Below are 15,099 nucleotides of genomic sequence, written 5' to 3' on the forward strand. Positions count from 1 at the left end.
AGAAGGAGGCCATCTGGGTTGTACGGTTTTGGAACTGGTCCTCCTGGGAGCAGATGCGGCGGAGACGAAGGAATTGGGAATATGGGATGGCGTTTTTACAGGGGGCAGGGTGGGAGGAGGTGTAGTCTAGGTAGCTGTGGGAGTCGGTCAGATTAATGATTGCGAAAAAATTTCTACCAGCAGTTAAGATTGGCCCAGTCAGTACCTAGCCAGATCGGAATGAGGAAATGTACAGTGAAAATCTCACAGAAAAGGTTGATTTATCTCAAATGTCACCTCCCAGAATAGCTTTTTAAATCTAGTGCAGTATCTGATTTACAATGAGAACACTGTCCTATCTCTAGTGGGTGTGAACGTGTCTCTGCTAATGAGATGATACTTTGTCATGTGAGTTGAAAGTGACATTATTGTTCTGTGCAGTTTAGAGACTGCTTGAACTCAAGGGGAGAGAGACTGAGAGCAGCAAATCTTATCTGACGGCAGAAGAAACATTTGGGTCAAATGTTAAGATTCATGAAATCTAATCTGGCGCTTGTAAAGGGAGGAATGCCAGTAATGGTAGTGTGGGAAGCTGTAATGGGGCAGATGTATGGGTTCAAAGTGGCAGTGATTGAAAACATATCATTAGCACAGGTCTAACAGGAATACAACTGGCTTTAACCCCTCGAGGGATTGTGTGGGCATCATTACAATGAGCAACATCTCGTCGCAATGGTGAACAGTACAACTCTCCATGTGAACAATATAACCTCAGGTCCCAACCTCAGGACAGAAGCAGCCTATGATTGGAGTAGCATAGAGAAGGTGATTGGCTACAGAGAGCAAGATAGCTCAGTCAATGGGAACAAGGGTGGAGGAAGTGACGTTAACTGAGAGGGGAGTGCTGTGGAGGGAATGCAGACTGGTGAAGCCAGGGACTGTAGGGTCAGGGCTATAACAGAAAGTCAGCCAGCAAGGCCAAGGTTTCCAGTATGGACATGTGAGAACAAGAGGCTGCTGAGGTTAAAGGCCTCGTGGATATGAGGGGAAATTAAACTGCAATGAGGGACGGAGGGATCAGCAAATTGATGAGAGGGGTTGAAAAGAAGAAAGCAGAGTGAAGGCTCCAAACAGGAGTGAGAGACTGCAAAATGTAGAGAAGCTCTGCACACAGGATTGAGAGACTGTAAAGCAGAGTGAAGGGGTGCAAAGGGGAGAGGTTGCAAAGAGCTAACAAGGGCTGCAAAAGGGGGAAGAGGGGCTGCAAAGATAAGTGAACAGTTTTATACTGTTCAACAATATTCAGCCAACTGGGAACCAGGAAAACTTAATTTCACTGAGATAATGATTCCATGAAAATGAACGTGGAGTCTCTAGTCTTCAGGGGAAACTATACGGGGGGAAACTATATGGGGAAAACGTACTGGGTGCAATTGTAATAAATACTATCAATTGGATAATGCAATACTGATTTTTTAATTCTTAATGATTTCCATTTATATGTTACCATATCTCAAATCACTTTGCATGCTGCAAATCATTTGAAATGCAATGATTGTGTTAGAGAAAAGCATGCAATCACTTAATTATAGTTACAGCATGTTAAGGGTGATGGCTTTTTATAAACAAAGTGCATGTCAGCTATTCAAAAACTGTTGTTAACCTTTGCCTATTTATTGTCTTGTAGTAAGTTAAATTAATGCCTTCCTTGCATGTTGTAACTTTTGTTTAGTCACATTGGCTCTTGAAGATATTGATGATTTCTTCTAAATCTGTTTCAGTGTAAGTGAAATACAGGAAGCAGTGTCAATATATGACTGTGTTGTCCTCTACAGGAGTTAGTGAGTATGAGAAAGAAGCCTCCAAAAACCAAAAATAAGGCCCTGAAAATCAATAAGTAACCCACAAGGTACGTATTTTCATCCCTGATCTGTGGGAGTGGGGATTAGGAGAATGGCATTGAGATTGATGGGATTGTGATTAATGGTGACTGAGGGGAATGAAGATGCTGGTAAACTGGGATTGATAATGGTGATCATAGTGTTCTGAATCATGTGTGTAGCACCTAAGTTCTGAAAGTGTCAGACTTATTTCCTTTAACAATTCCCTTTTGACTGAAAGTGGCAATTGTTCGAAAGTAGCATCTTGCTCACACTGAGTAACATAGGGCTAGTGAGAAAGGAATGATTTGTCTATACTCACAGTGCAGGAACATTTAATACACCGGCTTCCATCTGGGTAGAAATCTTCACCTTCTCTGTAGTGATGACCAGCAAACTCACATCCTGCAATAAACAACAACAGGTCAGATGCACAGAGAATGGAGAGGATAGCTAGAAAAAAATAATTATAGATCTCAGGGCAGTGAATATCAGTGACTCTAAAATCAGATAAAGTCTGCCATTCATCCAGGTCTCAAGTTGCTGCCAACCTGGCATTTCATCAAATCAATCAGAAGCTGAGCATCTTTTCCAATAGATGGGCAGTTCCTGATAACACATTGATCTCTATGAGCCCCATCTCACTTCAATTACACCCCACTCGCCTGCTCCCCTCATCAAACCCACAGGCACTCTTTTTTTCCTGCTCACCACCCCAATTTTATCATACACCCCTTTCCATCTTCCTTCGACTTCCTTCAACTATTCCCTCTTATCCAGGCCATTCCACTTTCCCCTCACCCACCGCTCTCCATCCACACTCCCTCATCACATTCACTTCACCAGCCCACCCTCCGTCCATGAGACCCATCCCAGTCCCCTTAGCCCCCAGCCGGTCCTTCCTCTACACCCAACCTTAGGTCACTGCCCCCAATGATTCCTGTGCCTTCAAATTAAAGTCAGTCCTGGGCTTGAATCACTAATGATTCTTTGTAAGGATAAGGAGCAGGCCGGAAGAAGTCAGTAAGGAGTTGGATTCTATTGTCAGCTGGGCTGAGCTCTCGGTTGATACAACTCCTCTGGCATTAATACTATGCAATCATTTATCAGGACCCAGAAACTCCTTCACATGTTGATGTTACAACAAACCAGTCAGTTTTTATTATTTCAAATTGCAGCTGATGGTATAAATTGTTTATGACACACAATTGGTCCTAATGCTCATGTTTTCATAAAATCGTAGAATCATAGACTTTTACAGTACAGGATGCCATTTGACCCATCGTGTATGCACCAGCTCCTGAAAGAGCTACTTTCAAGCCCTTTCTCTGTAGCCCCCTAACTTCATCACTTTCAAATACATATCCAGCTCTCTTTTGAAGCCTCCTATGGATTCCACCTCTAACACTCTCCCAGGCAGCACATTCCAAATCCTAACAACTCTCTGTGTAAAGAGGTTTCTCCTCATCTGACCCTTAGCTCTCTTGTTGACAACCTTGAGATTGTGATTCCTAGCTCAATGTACAATGAGTTCTCAGTCACTCAAAGTGAAACAAGTAATTTCCTCTTGTATCTCAAACCCCGAATGCCATTGAACTAGAAGTTGTACGTTACAGAGTTGGTCAGTGAAGAGAGGCCCCTGATGACTTGTTAGTACAGTACCATCTCCCTGGTTCTCTGCAAGGCTCCACATCAGAGCTGCAATACATGTGCTGAACTAGTTAATGCATATTGCAAATTACCAACAGTTCCGAATCATAATTGAATGAAAGAGCTCTTCACAGACTCTCTAAACACAGCACCTCTTGGGACATCAGTAAATCTCAGATCTTTGCATTGCAAGGAGGACAACAGGGAGAGAGGGGAAGAGAGAGAGGTGCAGAGAGAGAGAAATGGAGAAGAGAGAGAATAGAGAAAGAGAGTGAGAAGGGGAGACAGAAAGGAGAAGATGGAGAAAATGGGTGAGGATTGAGGGAAGAATGGGTCAGAACAGCAGAGTATGCAATGAGTGGGAGATGGAGACAGGGAGAGGGAGGGAAGGGCAAGAGACTAGGTAGAGGAGGTGGTTTGTTCACTCACAGGGAGAAGTAATAGGATCTTCCCCAGTGAAGATTTGGGATTACAAAGGTCTCTGGATGAGAAGTGACTGGTAGCGAACACTCAGTATTCTAATCAGCTTAGTCCAGATGCAACACCAAACATCCATCTGGTGTCACTGAGGTTATGGCAGGCTGGGAAGGAGGTTGGGGGCTGTGGGGAGGTAGTATCTGTAGAGGGGAAGTTAGTCCTGTAGCTCTCTTTGTCTCATAAAGATTGCTTACCTTGACACACTGGACAGCAGCTTCCCTGCTGCATGATGGGATTTTTACAGTAGACCACACACAGTATCTCTGATTCTGTAATGACACCTTCCTGCGGGTAAGACATGAAAGACAGGTTGTTATGTCCGGTTTACAGTGCAAAACAAGTTTCTCTGATTATGATTCTGTGTCTGCGCAGGCTCCAGATCACCACACCAGCTTGAAATGACTTTCTTTGATCCCTCAGAAAACCAAAGCACAGGAAAAACAAAATCCAAACAACAGGTACAAACATGAGACTGGCTTTAATATGAGAAAAAGGATTCATATTTGTATGGAAAATAAGTGAAATCCAAGGAGATGCCACTAATTTTCACAGTTCCCTGTGTGACTGGATTAAATGCTGCCTGTACTTTTGTTGCCGTTAACTTTGATATTTCAAAAATTCCTGCTTCCTTCAAACTTACACAAATGGAAATCAATATTTAGCTAAACTCCATTTCATTCATCGATTCTTGTGTTCTGTGAGAAGCATTTGTAATTAGCTGTATTCTATCTCAACTACACAACAAAAGAAATGCTTTAAAGGTTTAAGTTCGAATGAGGGAGGGGAGGAAAATCTTGCATTTATATAGCACCGTTTGCATACTCAGAACACTCCAAAGTGCTTCAATCAACAAGGTGGCTTTGAAATGTGGTAATTTTGTAAGAAAGAAACATATCAAAAATGTCATGGGCCTTTTTATTGAATAGTTAATACAACTGAGTGGTTTGCTCTGCCACTTTAAAGGGCACTTAAAAGTCAGTCACTATGCTGTGAAACTGGAGACACAAACAGACAGCCCAGATAAAGATGGCATGATCTTTTACCTAATAGTTACAGAGAAATATATAAACTGTACAATACAAAAACGAGCCATTAGCCCAACAGATCTGTACTTTGTTCTTTCTCTACATGACCTTGTCCACACCACTCTATCTCGTCCTAACAACATATCCTCCTATTCTTTTATCCCACAAGATCTAGCTTCCGCTTAAATGCATCATCTAGCTTTGTCCTTAATTGTGAACTGCTGCAGTATTTAATGTGTGCAGCACCTTAAAGGCCTTACACATTATCTGGGTGTTTGGAACAACAGATCACCTTCTTTGCCCAGAAATAGTGGCAGGGCAGGGATGCAATTGGAATACAAGTTGGAACTACACACAGGAGGAATGAACTGGTTAGAATGGGATGCTAGAGGTCTCGCAAGAAAATTGTTTGGAGTCAATGGAAGGAGATACCTAAGCCAGTGAGCACCAATTCTAAAAATCAATGCATGATCACTCAATGTTAACTGAAATTTCCTTCTTAAGTATTAACTTTATGTCACTCAAAGCATCCACTATGTCCTCACCATTCAATCCACCCAAACACATTAATATCTGGTTACACACATGGTGCAGAAGGAACACATACCTGACATGTCCGCATTATGCAGGGCTTGGAGGGTACAAGCCAGGCTGCCGAGCTGTTGTATATCTTCCCACCAAACAAGCATTCTTATGGAGAGAGGAGACAAGGCTTTGGATCAGAAAGAGTCAGTGGATTCTTGGAACCACATGAAGGAATATCAAGAGGTAATTACTATAAAGTTGAGAAAGAATGCTTAATCCATCTTGCTTCATCCGGACCTACTCATCCTCATTCAAACACTTTTGGGAGTAATACAAAATTTGAAGTTGTTCAATCCAATCCATTGATGCCACCTCATTGGATGGATTATTTGGATATTTCCATTCGAGGCCATCTTCCCCATCAAGCATTTATGCAATTCCTTTTTGAAACTTATTACTGAATCTGCTTCATCATTTGCATAACATTTATGAAAAATGCAAATATAGAATGGACATTAAATATATATTCCACAATAGTTTTCAAACCAAAATAAATCAATATTAAAAGGATGTTGGTTCAGCTGATTCAGTAAGGTTGTAGAAGACTCTTGAAAGAGCTGTTGCATTTTGGATGTATGTTTTTGGGGCTGGTGAACATGACATGCATCTTATAAGTGGCTCATTCTGGTTCACAATAATTCACTGTATCAAAACAATTCTCCTAATTACCCCTTTTGGTTCCTCTGTCTATTATCTTAAATAATCCCAGAGGTTTTTGCCTCCATTGCTCAAGCTGGAACTTATTTCACGCTTTTTGTGAAAGTGGTGACATTATTCCTGAAATTACCTTTCACCCATTTGATATCATGTCTCTTACCAACTCTCTTTGTCTTGGATGTGAAATTGATACATAGCCTTGAACAAAATGGGCCTGTTGTAAATTTCAGGTCTGTGTTAAAGATATTGCTTTTGGTCATCCCACCTCACCTCCCTGACCAACTACTTCAGCCTTTTTATTGCTTTCCTGGTCAGAAATTATTCTGTTTTAGCATCCTGCAAGATGCTGAGATTTTCAAAGTAGCAGCCACTCTAACCTGTTTAACATTTAACCTACCACAGCAATTTTACTTAATCCCAAATTCAAGCTCTGCTGCAAGAATCAAATGGTGAAACTCAAATTCTAATGTTCGTAGATTTGTAAATTTGAGAAGTTGCTGCCTGTTAAATATTATTGTGGTACTCACACTGCAATATTCTCCCTAGAGCTAGATGGGCTGATTAATAAGTGATGAGTTACTGAGATTCATTTCCACAATTGTTGCATATCTCATCACAGTTCACTAAGGGCCTCTCATTAATAATATAGAAGAATTTCTGACAAAGCTTGACTTTTCCTGACATTTCAATGTAACCTATCTGAATTTGCCCCAGATCCCACAATCCTATTCTAACCAAAACGTGCATAGTTATTGTTGGAATCTATTTCTCCAAGCTGCGTTAATACCGTTCACTGGTAATTCATTCTGCAGATGTATTATTTTCGGGGTGGATAGGGTTGTGGCTGTTAAAGACATTGTGAAAGCTGGGAAGGAACATTGAACTTCGGACTTAGGAGCTGGAGTAGGTCAATCAACCTTTCAAGCATGCTCCACCATTCAATAAGATCATGGCTTTTACCCAGTAATCCTTTATTGAAAATCTATCTAGTTCATCTTGAATAAATTCAATAACCCAGTGTTTTGCTTTCTGTGGAAGAAAATTCCAAAGGCTAATGATTACCTAACAGGAAACATTTCTCCTCATTTCCACATTAAAAGCTAGATTTCTTATTCTTTAACTTAATTCTAGTCTCTCCTACAAGGGGAAACAGATTCTCAGAATCTATCCTGTCAAGTCCTCTTATGTCTCAATAAGATCACTCCTCATTTTACTGAACTCCAGCACATAAAGGTCCAACCTGGTCAATGTTTTGTTATGCCAGGAATGAATGTTTGTGTTGTCTGTTCTCTAAATTGCTATTAATACAATTATATCCTTTTTCAAATCAGAAGATCAAAACTGAACATGCGATGTGGTCTCAGCAAAGTCCTTTACAACTGAAGCAAACATTCCTACTTTTATCTTCCAATCCCTTTGTATTAACTGGAAACATTGCATTTCCCTTATAATTGCTGTACCTGCAAACTCAATTTGTGTGATTCATGGATGAGCACACCCAAATCCTTCTGTGCTTCTAAAGTCTGGAATCTCTCTCCATTTGAACAGTATCCTGCCCTTCAATTCTTCTTGCTAAAGTGGACAAGTTCACATTTTCCCATATTATATTCCACCTGCCAATGTTTCACACTCATCTAATCCATCTATATCCGTCTGCAGACGTTCTACCTCCTCTTGACCACTTACTTTTATATATATATATTATGAGGGGCATGGAGAGGGTGAATAGAAAGCAGCTGTTCTCCTTAGTCAAAGAGTCAATAACAAGGAGGTTTCATTTTAAATTGAAAGGCCAGATGTTTAGAGGGGATTTGAGGAAAATCTGTTTCATTCAGAGGATGCTAGGGATCTGGAATGCACTGCCTAGGGGTAGGTGAGATGGAAAACCACACCTCTATAAGGTCACTCCTTAGCCTCCAAAGCTCCAGGGAATGTAGCCTAAAAGTGGCCTAACCAATGTTCTGTACAGCCACAACATAACATTCCAACTCTGATACTCAGTGTTCTGACCAATGAAGACAAGTATGCCAAACACCTTCTTCACCAGAGAAAATGCTGGAAAATCTCAGCAGGTCTGGCAGCATCTGTAAGGAGAGAAAAGAGCTGACGTTTCGAGTGAAACTGACCCTTCTTCACCACCCTGTCTACCTGCGACTCTACATTCAAGAAACTATGCACCTGCAGTCCTAGGTCTCTTTGTTTGGCATCACTCCCCACAGCCCTATCATTAACTGTATGAGTCCTGCCCTGGTTTATCTTACCAAAATGCAACACCTCACATTTATCTAAATTAAACTTTATCTGCCACTCCTCCGTCCATCAGCCCATCTGATCAAGGTCCCATATCTGAGATAACCTTCTTCACCATCTACAACACTGCTAATTTTGGTGTCATCTGCAAACTTACTAACCATTTCTCCTATATTCACATCCAATCAATTATATAAATGACAAAAAGCAGTGGACTCAGTATCAATCTTTGTGGTCACAGGTTTCCAGTGCGAAAAGCAACCCTCTGTTTCCTACCTTAAAGCCAAATTTGTATCCAACTGGCCAGCCCCCCCTGGATTCTATGAGATCTAACCTTGCTAACCAGTCTACCATAATAGGCTGCACTGTATGATTCTATGATTCTATCTTGGTGTAACCAGCTTATTTAGCTACCATACTTTTAGGCCCTTCATGCAAGTCATTGATATAGATTGTAAATAGTTGAAGGTCCCAGCACTGATCCAAATGGAACTCCACTAATTACAACTTACCAACCCAAAAAGACCCAGTGATCCCTACTCTCTACTTCCTGTTAGCTGACCAATCCTTTGACCATGCTAATATGTTACTCCTTACACCCATAAGCTCTTATTTTCTGTAGCAACCTTTGATATGCACATTTAATCAAAGTTTTTTCTCAGTGCTGGTGTTGGTGATTGTTTTAAGTTCCTCCTTCTCTTTCACTTCCTGATTTTCAAGTCTCTTCAGTAAGTTTCTATATCTTCTACAATGAAGACAGACACAATATACTTGTTCAACAACTCTGCCACTTCCAAATATACCATTGTCAGTTCCCCAGACTCATGTTCTAGAGGACTGAGACTAGCTTTAGTTAAGCTTTTCCTATTTAAATACAGTCCTGAACTTTTGAATTTAGCGATGGATGAGGAATCTTTCTATTTCTTTTTCACTGGGATATATCCTTCCTGTTAAGTGTTGCTTTGAAGATCTGTCACTGCATTTCTCCAGTTCCACCTTTTAACCTAGTTTCCCAGTTCACTATAGCCAGCCCTGCCTTCATACCATTATTTAGGTTTAAAACACCAGTCTTAGAACAAACTTCTTCCCTTGCAACTGAACATGAGATTTTACCATATAATGATCATTTTCACCTGTCTCATTGTTTAGGTTCCAGCCATAGTCACCTTTGAATCATGTCTCTGTAATGCCTATTAAGTCATGCACATTTATTTTTATAGGTGCCACCTGTTTATCCATCTTGTTACAAATGCTTCATGCATTCAGATAGAGAATCATCAACTCTGCCTTCTTATTTTGCAGTCTATGGCCTTATCTGCAGTTGCATTCTTAAGTTTGTACAGTCTGTCCCAACCGACCATGCCCTTATTATCATTACTCTAATCTATTGCCTGTTGTTTTCCATTGACTTACCATATCTCTTCGCACACACTTCCTTCATCCCACTATTCAGTTTAAAGCCCTCTCTACTTCCTTTGTTAAATGACTCATCAAAACATTGGCCTCAGCTTGGTTCAGATGAAGCACATCCTTTGGTACAGCTCTAATTTTACCCAAACTAGTGCCCATGAACTGAAGCTAGTGCCCATGAATCAAAGCCCATTTTGATAACATGAGCATTTATCTTTCTTGTCTTATATATCCTATGCAAATATGCTAGTGGTTCAGGTAACTTGAATTTCTGATTTTCAATTTAGACCCAGGCTGACCATACTCCCTTTGCAGGAGCCAATTCCTATCTAAGTCATCACATGGCTCATGACAAATAAATCCTACATCTTCCATTACAAATTCCTTTCCAGTTCTGACCAGTTGTCTCAAGCACTGGCACTGGCATGAAACTTCTTCTGGACTCACTCTCTGGGCTACAGAGAACTGTGTCTACCCACCTGAGTGTACAACTTCTACATCTGTATAAGTTTGCAGATGACACGAAGATTGGGGAGTAGCAGAAAGCATAAGGGACTGTCAGAGAATACAGGAGAATATAGATAGACTGGAGAGTTGGGCGGAAAAGTGGCAGATGGCTTTCAATCCGGACAAATGTGAATTATACATTGAATGGAAGTCTTGGGAAAAGTTGATGAGCAGAGAGATCTGGGAGTGCAGGTCCATTGTACCCTGAAGGTTGCTGCACAGGTGGATAGAATGGTCAGGAAGGCATAGAGTATGTTTGCCTTCATTGGACGGGGTATTGAGTTTAAGAGCTGGCAAGTCATGTCAAAATTTAAAAGACATTGGTTCGTCCGCATTTAGAATACTGTGTACAGTTCTGGTCGCCACATTACCAAAAGGATGTGGAAGCTTTGGAGACGGTGCAGAGAAGTCTTACGAGGATGTTGCCTGGTATGGAAGGTGCTAGCTATGAAGAGAGGTTGAGTAGGTTAGGTTTATTTTCATTAGAAAAAAGGACATTGAGGGCGGACCTGATTGAGGTTTACAAAATCATGAAGGGTGGATAGAGACAAGTTTTTTCCCAGGGTGAAGGATTCAATAACGAGAGGTCATGCTTTCAAGGTGAGAGGTGGAAAGTTTAAGGGGGATACACGTGGCAAGTACTTCACACAGAGGGTGGTGGGCGTCTGGAACGTGTTGCCAGCAGAGGTGGTAGAGGCAGGCACGGTAGATTCATTTGAGATGCGTCTGGACAGATGCATGAGTAGGTGGGAGCAGAGGGATACAAATGCTTAGGAATTGACTGACAGGTTTAGACAGTACATTTGGATCGGCTTAAGCTTGGAGGGCCGAAGGGCCTGTTCCTGGGCTGTAAATTTTCTTTGTTCTTTGTTTTATTCCTAATAACTGCAATGAAATTATATACTTTCTTAAATAAGAGGACCAAAAGTCCACACAGAACTCCAGATGTAGTCTCATCAACACCTTATACAGCTGCAAGACTCTAACCCACCACTTGAATTAAGGGCCCACATTGCATTAGCCTTCCTGACTATCTGCTGAACCTGTGTGCTAGCTACCTGTGTCTCATGCACAAATACTCCCAATTCTTTGTGTGTTGCAGTTTCTGTAGTTTTTCTCCATTTAAATGATATGCCATTCTTCTGTCCTTCCTTCCAAAAAGAGAAACTTAACATTTCCCACATTATACTGTATTTTCCAACTTGTTGCCCCATTACTTAACCTATCAATATCTCTCTGTAAACTGTTTAAATCCCTCTTGCAACTTGTCTTTCTACCTACTGTTGTGTCATGGACAGAATGTAGCAGCTGTAGCAGATCTGTTCTTATAACAGAGAAAGTTAAGGGGAAATTTAATAGGTATTCAAAATCGTGGAGGAGTTTGATAAATTTAATAAGGAGAAATGTTTCCACTGGCAGGAAGATCAGTAACCAGAGGATAGAGATTTAGATAATCAGTAAAAGAAACAAATGAAACATGAGGAGAATTGTTTTCATGAGTTGTTATGAACTGGAATGCTCTGGCCAAAAGGAACATGGTAGTAAATTCAGTAGGAGTTTTCAAAAAGGATTTACCTGATTGTGTGATGGGAAAGAGTAGAGGAGTAAAACTAAGTACACAGCTCTATCAAAGACCAGGGAAAGATATGGTAGGCTGAGTTGCCTCCCTCTATGTTATATGATTCAAAGGTTTCCTTTTCTCTGATTATTTCTGAATTTTAACTCTATATCCCAAGGGATTTTGTATATCATGCAAATATTTTGAGTGCTAAGAAGTGAACTGTGATGGAAGAGGCAGATATGGTTCAGCGTATGGTTTGAGGGAAACACAGGAAGTAAGGAAGGTATTTGTTCTTATAGAATCCTCTGATGGGGCAGCACAGTAGCTCAGTGATTTGCACTGCTGTCTCACAATGCCAGGGGCACAGGTTTGATTCCAGCCTTGGGTGACTATCTGTAGTATGTATCATCTCCCTGTTTCTGTTGGGTGCTTTAGTTTCCTCCCACAATCCAAAAATGTATGAGTGAAGTGGATTGGCCATGCTAAATTGCCCTGGTTGGGATAGTCTTTGAAGGGTTGCTGCAGTCCCAATGGGCTCAATGGACTCTATCTGCACTGTAGGGATTCTATGATTCAAACACAAAACAGTTCACTTAACATCATTTGACTTGGTGAATCATGACTGCAGAAGAAGTTTGGTCTGACAATTTGAAACATAAACAGAAAATGAGAAACCACCTGATTGATGCTGATTCTTTGTTGCCATAAATGTTTGTTAGGAACCTGGCATCCAACAACTGTATAAGATACTTGGTCCAGTGAGTGAAGGGGTAGCACTCTTATCTGGAAATCCCCAATGAACTGTAAAATTTAATACCAGAACAGATCTGGCAGATTTTGCCTCAGGTTCTCTGAAAACATGAACAGCTTCACAGCTCTGCTGGTGGAGCTCTTCTAACTGAAGGAGAAGGCAAAGGGAGGGGGAGGTGGGAGCAACAGAAAAATCAGAGTAACACAGTGTATCCCTGGGTAAAGCTCCCCACAGTGTGTTAGCGTTAAGTCCAGAAGGATTCTGTCATAATCCCTGCATGGCCTGTTCCAAGTGCAGGGATCATACCCAGGCATCTCAAATAATTTCCATAGCTCTGGTTTCAGGGATGAATTATCATGGATTTCACATTTTGCTATCCTATTGGGAATTGTGTATATAGGAGTGTGTGATTCTACACAACTGTATGAGACTACATTTGTCCATGTGTGTCTGTGCATGGCAGAGTAATTAGTGCTTGTTTTATGTCTTCTGTACTGATATTCAGCAGGAACTCACAGGGATTGACTGTCCACTGGGACAAGTTACCAGGCAGTTCTGGGCTCAGGGCAAAGACAGTATCCTTAAGAATTGAGGAGAGAAGGAAGAAGCAAGAGAATAAATTTTAGTCCCGATAATGGTCAATGATCTGGAAAGATGAAAAGTTAAGTCAGAGTAGTGATCAGCCCAGGTTGACTAATGCTGTTAATACTGAGCAGGGTAGGGGAAACTGAATAGAACATTGCAAGTTCTTGAAAAATAAAAACCATTACTGCAGCATGATGTCAGCTGTAGCAATACAAGCCTTCTGATGGAGAGAGTCAGAACTGCACAGAATAATATTGTGACTGCACGCGATCTGAAACAGTTGTCAAAAGTTGAAAAGGAGGAAATGTTAAAGCACCTTTGCATTTTTCACAACAACCTCCTCGCTGTTTGATAACGAGAGCACAGTCTTTTGGCAGCACGGGACATTTCTCTCTTGTACATCTTACTTCTTTGTTCTGTGAGTTGAAACAAAACCAGAATAATTGACAATGAACAGGACAGCATATTTCCACTGGTTTAAAAGCTGTTACATGTATAGAAAAATAATTAATAGCGCGAGGAAACTATCAAAACCAACAATTCCAATGAAAATCTCTGAGAATAGAGATTGATCTTTTCTGATTTATTGGCTTGAATTTCCTGGAACATCCAGTATAACTATAGTGTAAGTGTGGCATAGTGCCAGTGTTTTTATACACATTTATTATGCAGAAATAGGCCATTCAGCCTAATAGGTCCATGCTGGTATTTATACTCCACATGATTCTTCTCCCAACCTATCAGCATATCGACAGCATTTTGTTTCTTGCAAGTTAACTTGCGTATGAATGACTTAGATTAGAGTTACATAAATTTCACTTGCAATTAATATACTCCAGCTATGATGTTCAAAACTAGACACAGTACAGTGGACTTCAGTTTCCATCAGCAACATCTATTTAAATGTTGCAATTTCTGTGGAAGTCCAACCCAGAAAATCCCATTCCAATAGTGTTTAATCTTCTTTCTGATAATTCTCAATCAGCCCAATTAAGACGGAATCAGATATGAGTAGTGGGTTAACGGGAGCCATTCATATCAGATTATTGGCCTGTAGCACATCTTCCCCAGCATAATAGTGGGGCTTAAAGAGTTAAATAACATGGAAATCTAGAACTCTCAATTCCTGTAGATCCTGGGGTCAATTCAAGACACACTCTCTCCCATGTTGGTTTCTCAACAAAGAGGTGAAGGAGGAATAAGTTATTTAGGTTCCAAGAATGGTCAAGTGTAACTTCCTCCATTGTCCGATGTATCAAGTATAAAACTCACATTCATATTTTTTATTGCCTAGTGTTTAAGACATCTGCAGTCGAGTTAATAAATTTCAACCCTGATCTGCCATAAACTGCAATATAAGGCTGAACCAAATTCCTTTGCGATGGCATAAACCTATATTTAGGTTTGCAATTCTGCATTCTATCTTTCATGAAATCAATAAAAGTTGAGTAACATCTGTGTCAAATTCAGTTAATGAAGTGGTCATGAGAGAGACGGAATTCAATAATTATATGTTATACAGCAAGCTCCAATCACATGTTTCATCAATGCAAAACCAATGATTAATGTAATAATGAGCCATGCTGCAGATTGAGGACTGCATATTAATACCAGACTGATATTAATGAAGAATAACAGTCATTTGCTAATAAAATGGATCGAGAGTGAAGTTATTCCTTCTTGTAAATTAAAACAAAACTGCCACAAGTTTGCATTGTTTGGTTCATGACCTTTAACCTGCAGAGGAAATGGTTTGATGGTTGCTTTAAATTCATGTCTCTC

At 40.5% G+C, this 15,099-nt stretch overlaps 1 protein-coding gene and 1 long non-coding RNA gene across 6 annotated transcripts in view; one reads left to right on the forward strand and one right to left on the reverse strand.

Annotated features, from left to right (window-relative positions):
* The window catches only part of LOC122549268, a 13,736-nt gene extending 8,478 nt beyond the window's left edge, over window positions 1–5,258 (forward strand). For all 3 annotated transcript variants that reach the window (XR_006311475.1, XR_006311476.1, XR_006311474.1), the window contains 2 exons: window positions 1,815–1,888; window positions 4,359–5,258. This is a non-coding gene — a long non-coding RNA (uncharacterized LOC122549268). The remainder of the gene's footprint in view (window positions 1–1,814; window positions 1,889–4,358) is intronic.
* bmper (BMP binding endothelial regulator) overlaps window positions 1–15,099 on the reverse strand; it is a 67,310-nt gene that overhangs the window by 33,606 nt on the left and 18,605 nt on the right. For all 3 annotated transcript variants that reach the window (XM_043688764.1, XM_043688765.1, XM_043688766.1), the window contains 4 exons: window positions 13,634–13,733; window positions 5,619–5,701; window positions 4,181–4,271; window positions 2,182–2,264 (listed from right to left, as the gene is read on the reverse strand). In XM_043688764.1, the coding sequence (XP_043544699.1) occupies window positions 2,182–2,264; window positions 4,181–4,271; window positions 5,619–5,701; window positions 13,634–13,733 (357 nt within the window). The remainder of the gene's footprint in view (window positions 1–2,181; window positions 2,265–4,180; window positions 4,272–5,618; window positions 5,702–13,633; window positions 13,734–15,099) is intronic.

This window comes from Chiloscyllium plagiosum, chromosome 4 (assembly GCF_004010195.1).
Source record: "Chiloscyllium plagiosum isolate BGI_BamShark_2017 chromosome 4, ASM401019v2, whole genome shotgun sequence".
NCBI lineage: Eukaryota > Metazoa > Chordata > Chondrichthyes > Orectolobiformes > Hemiscylliidae > Chiloscyllium > Chiloscyllium plagiosum.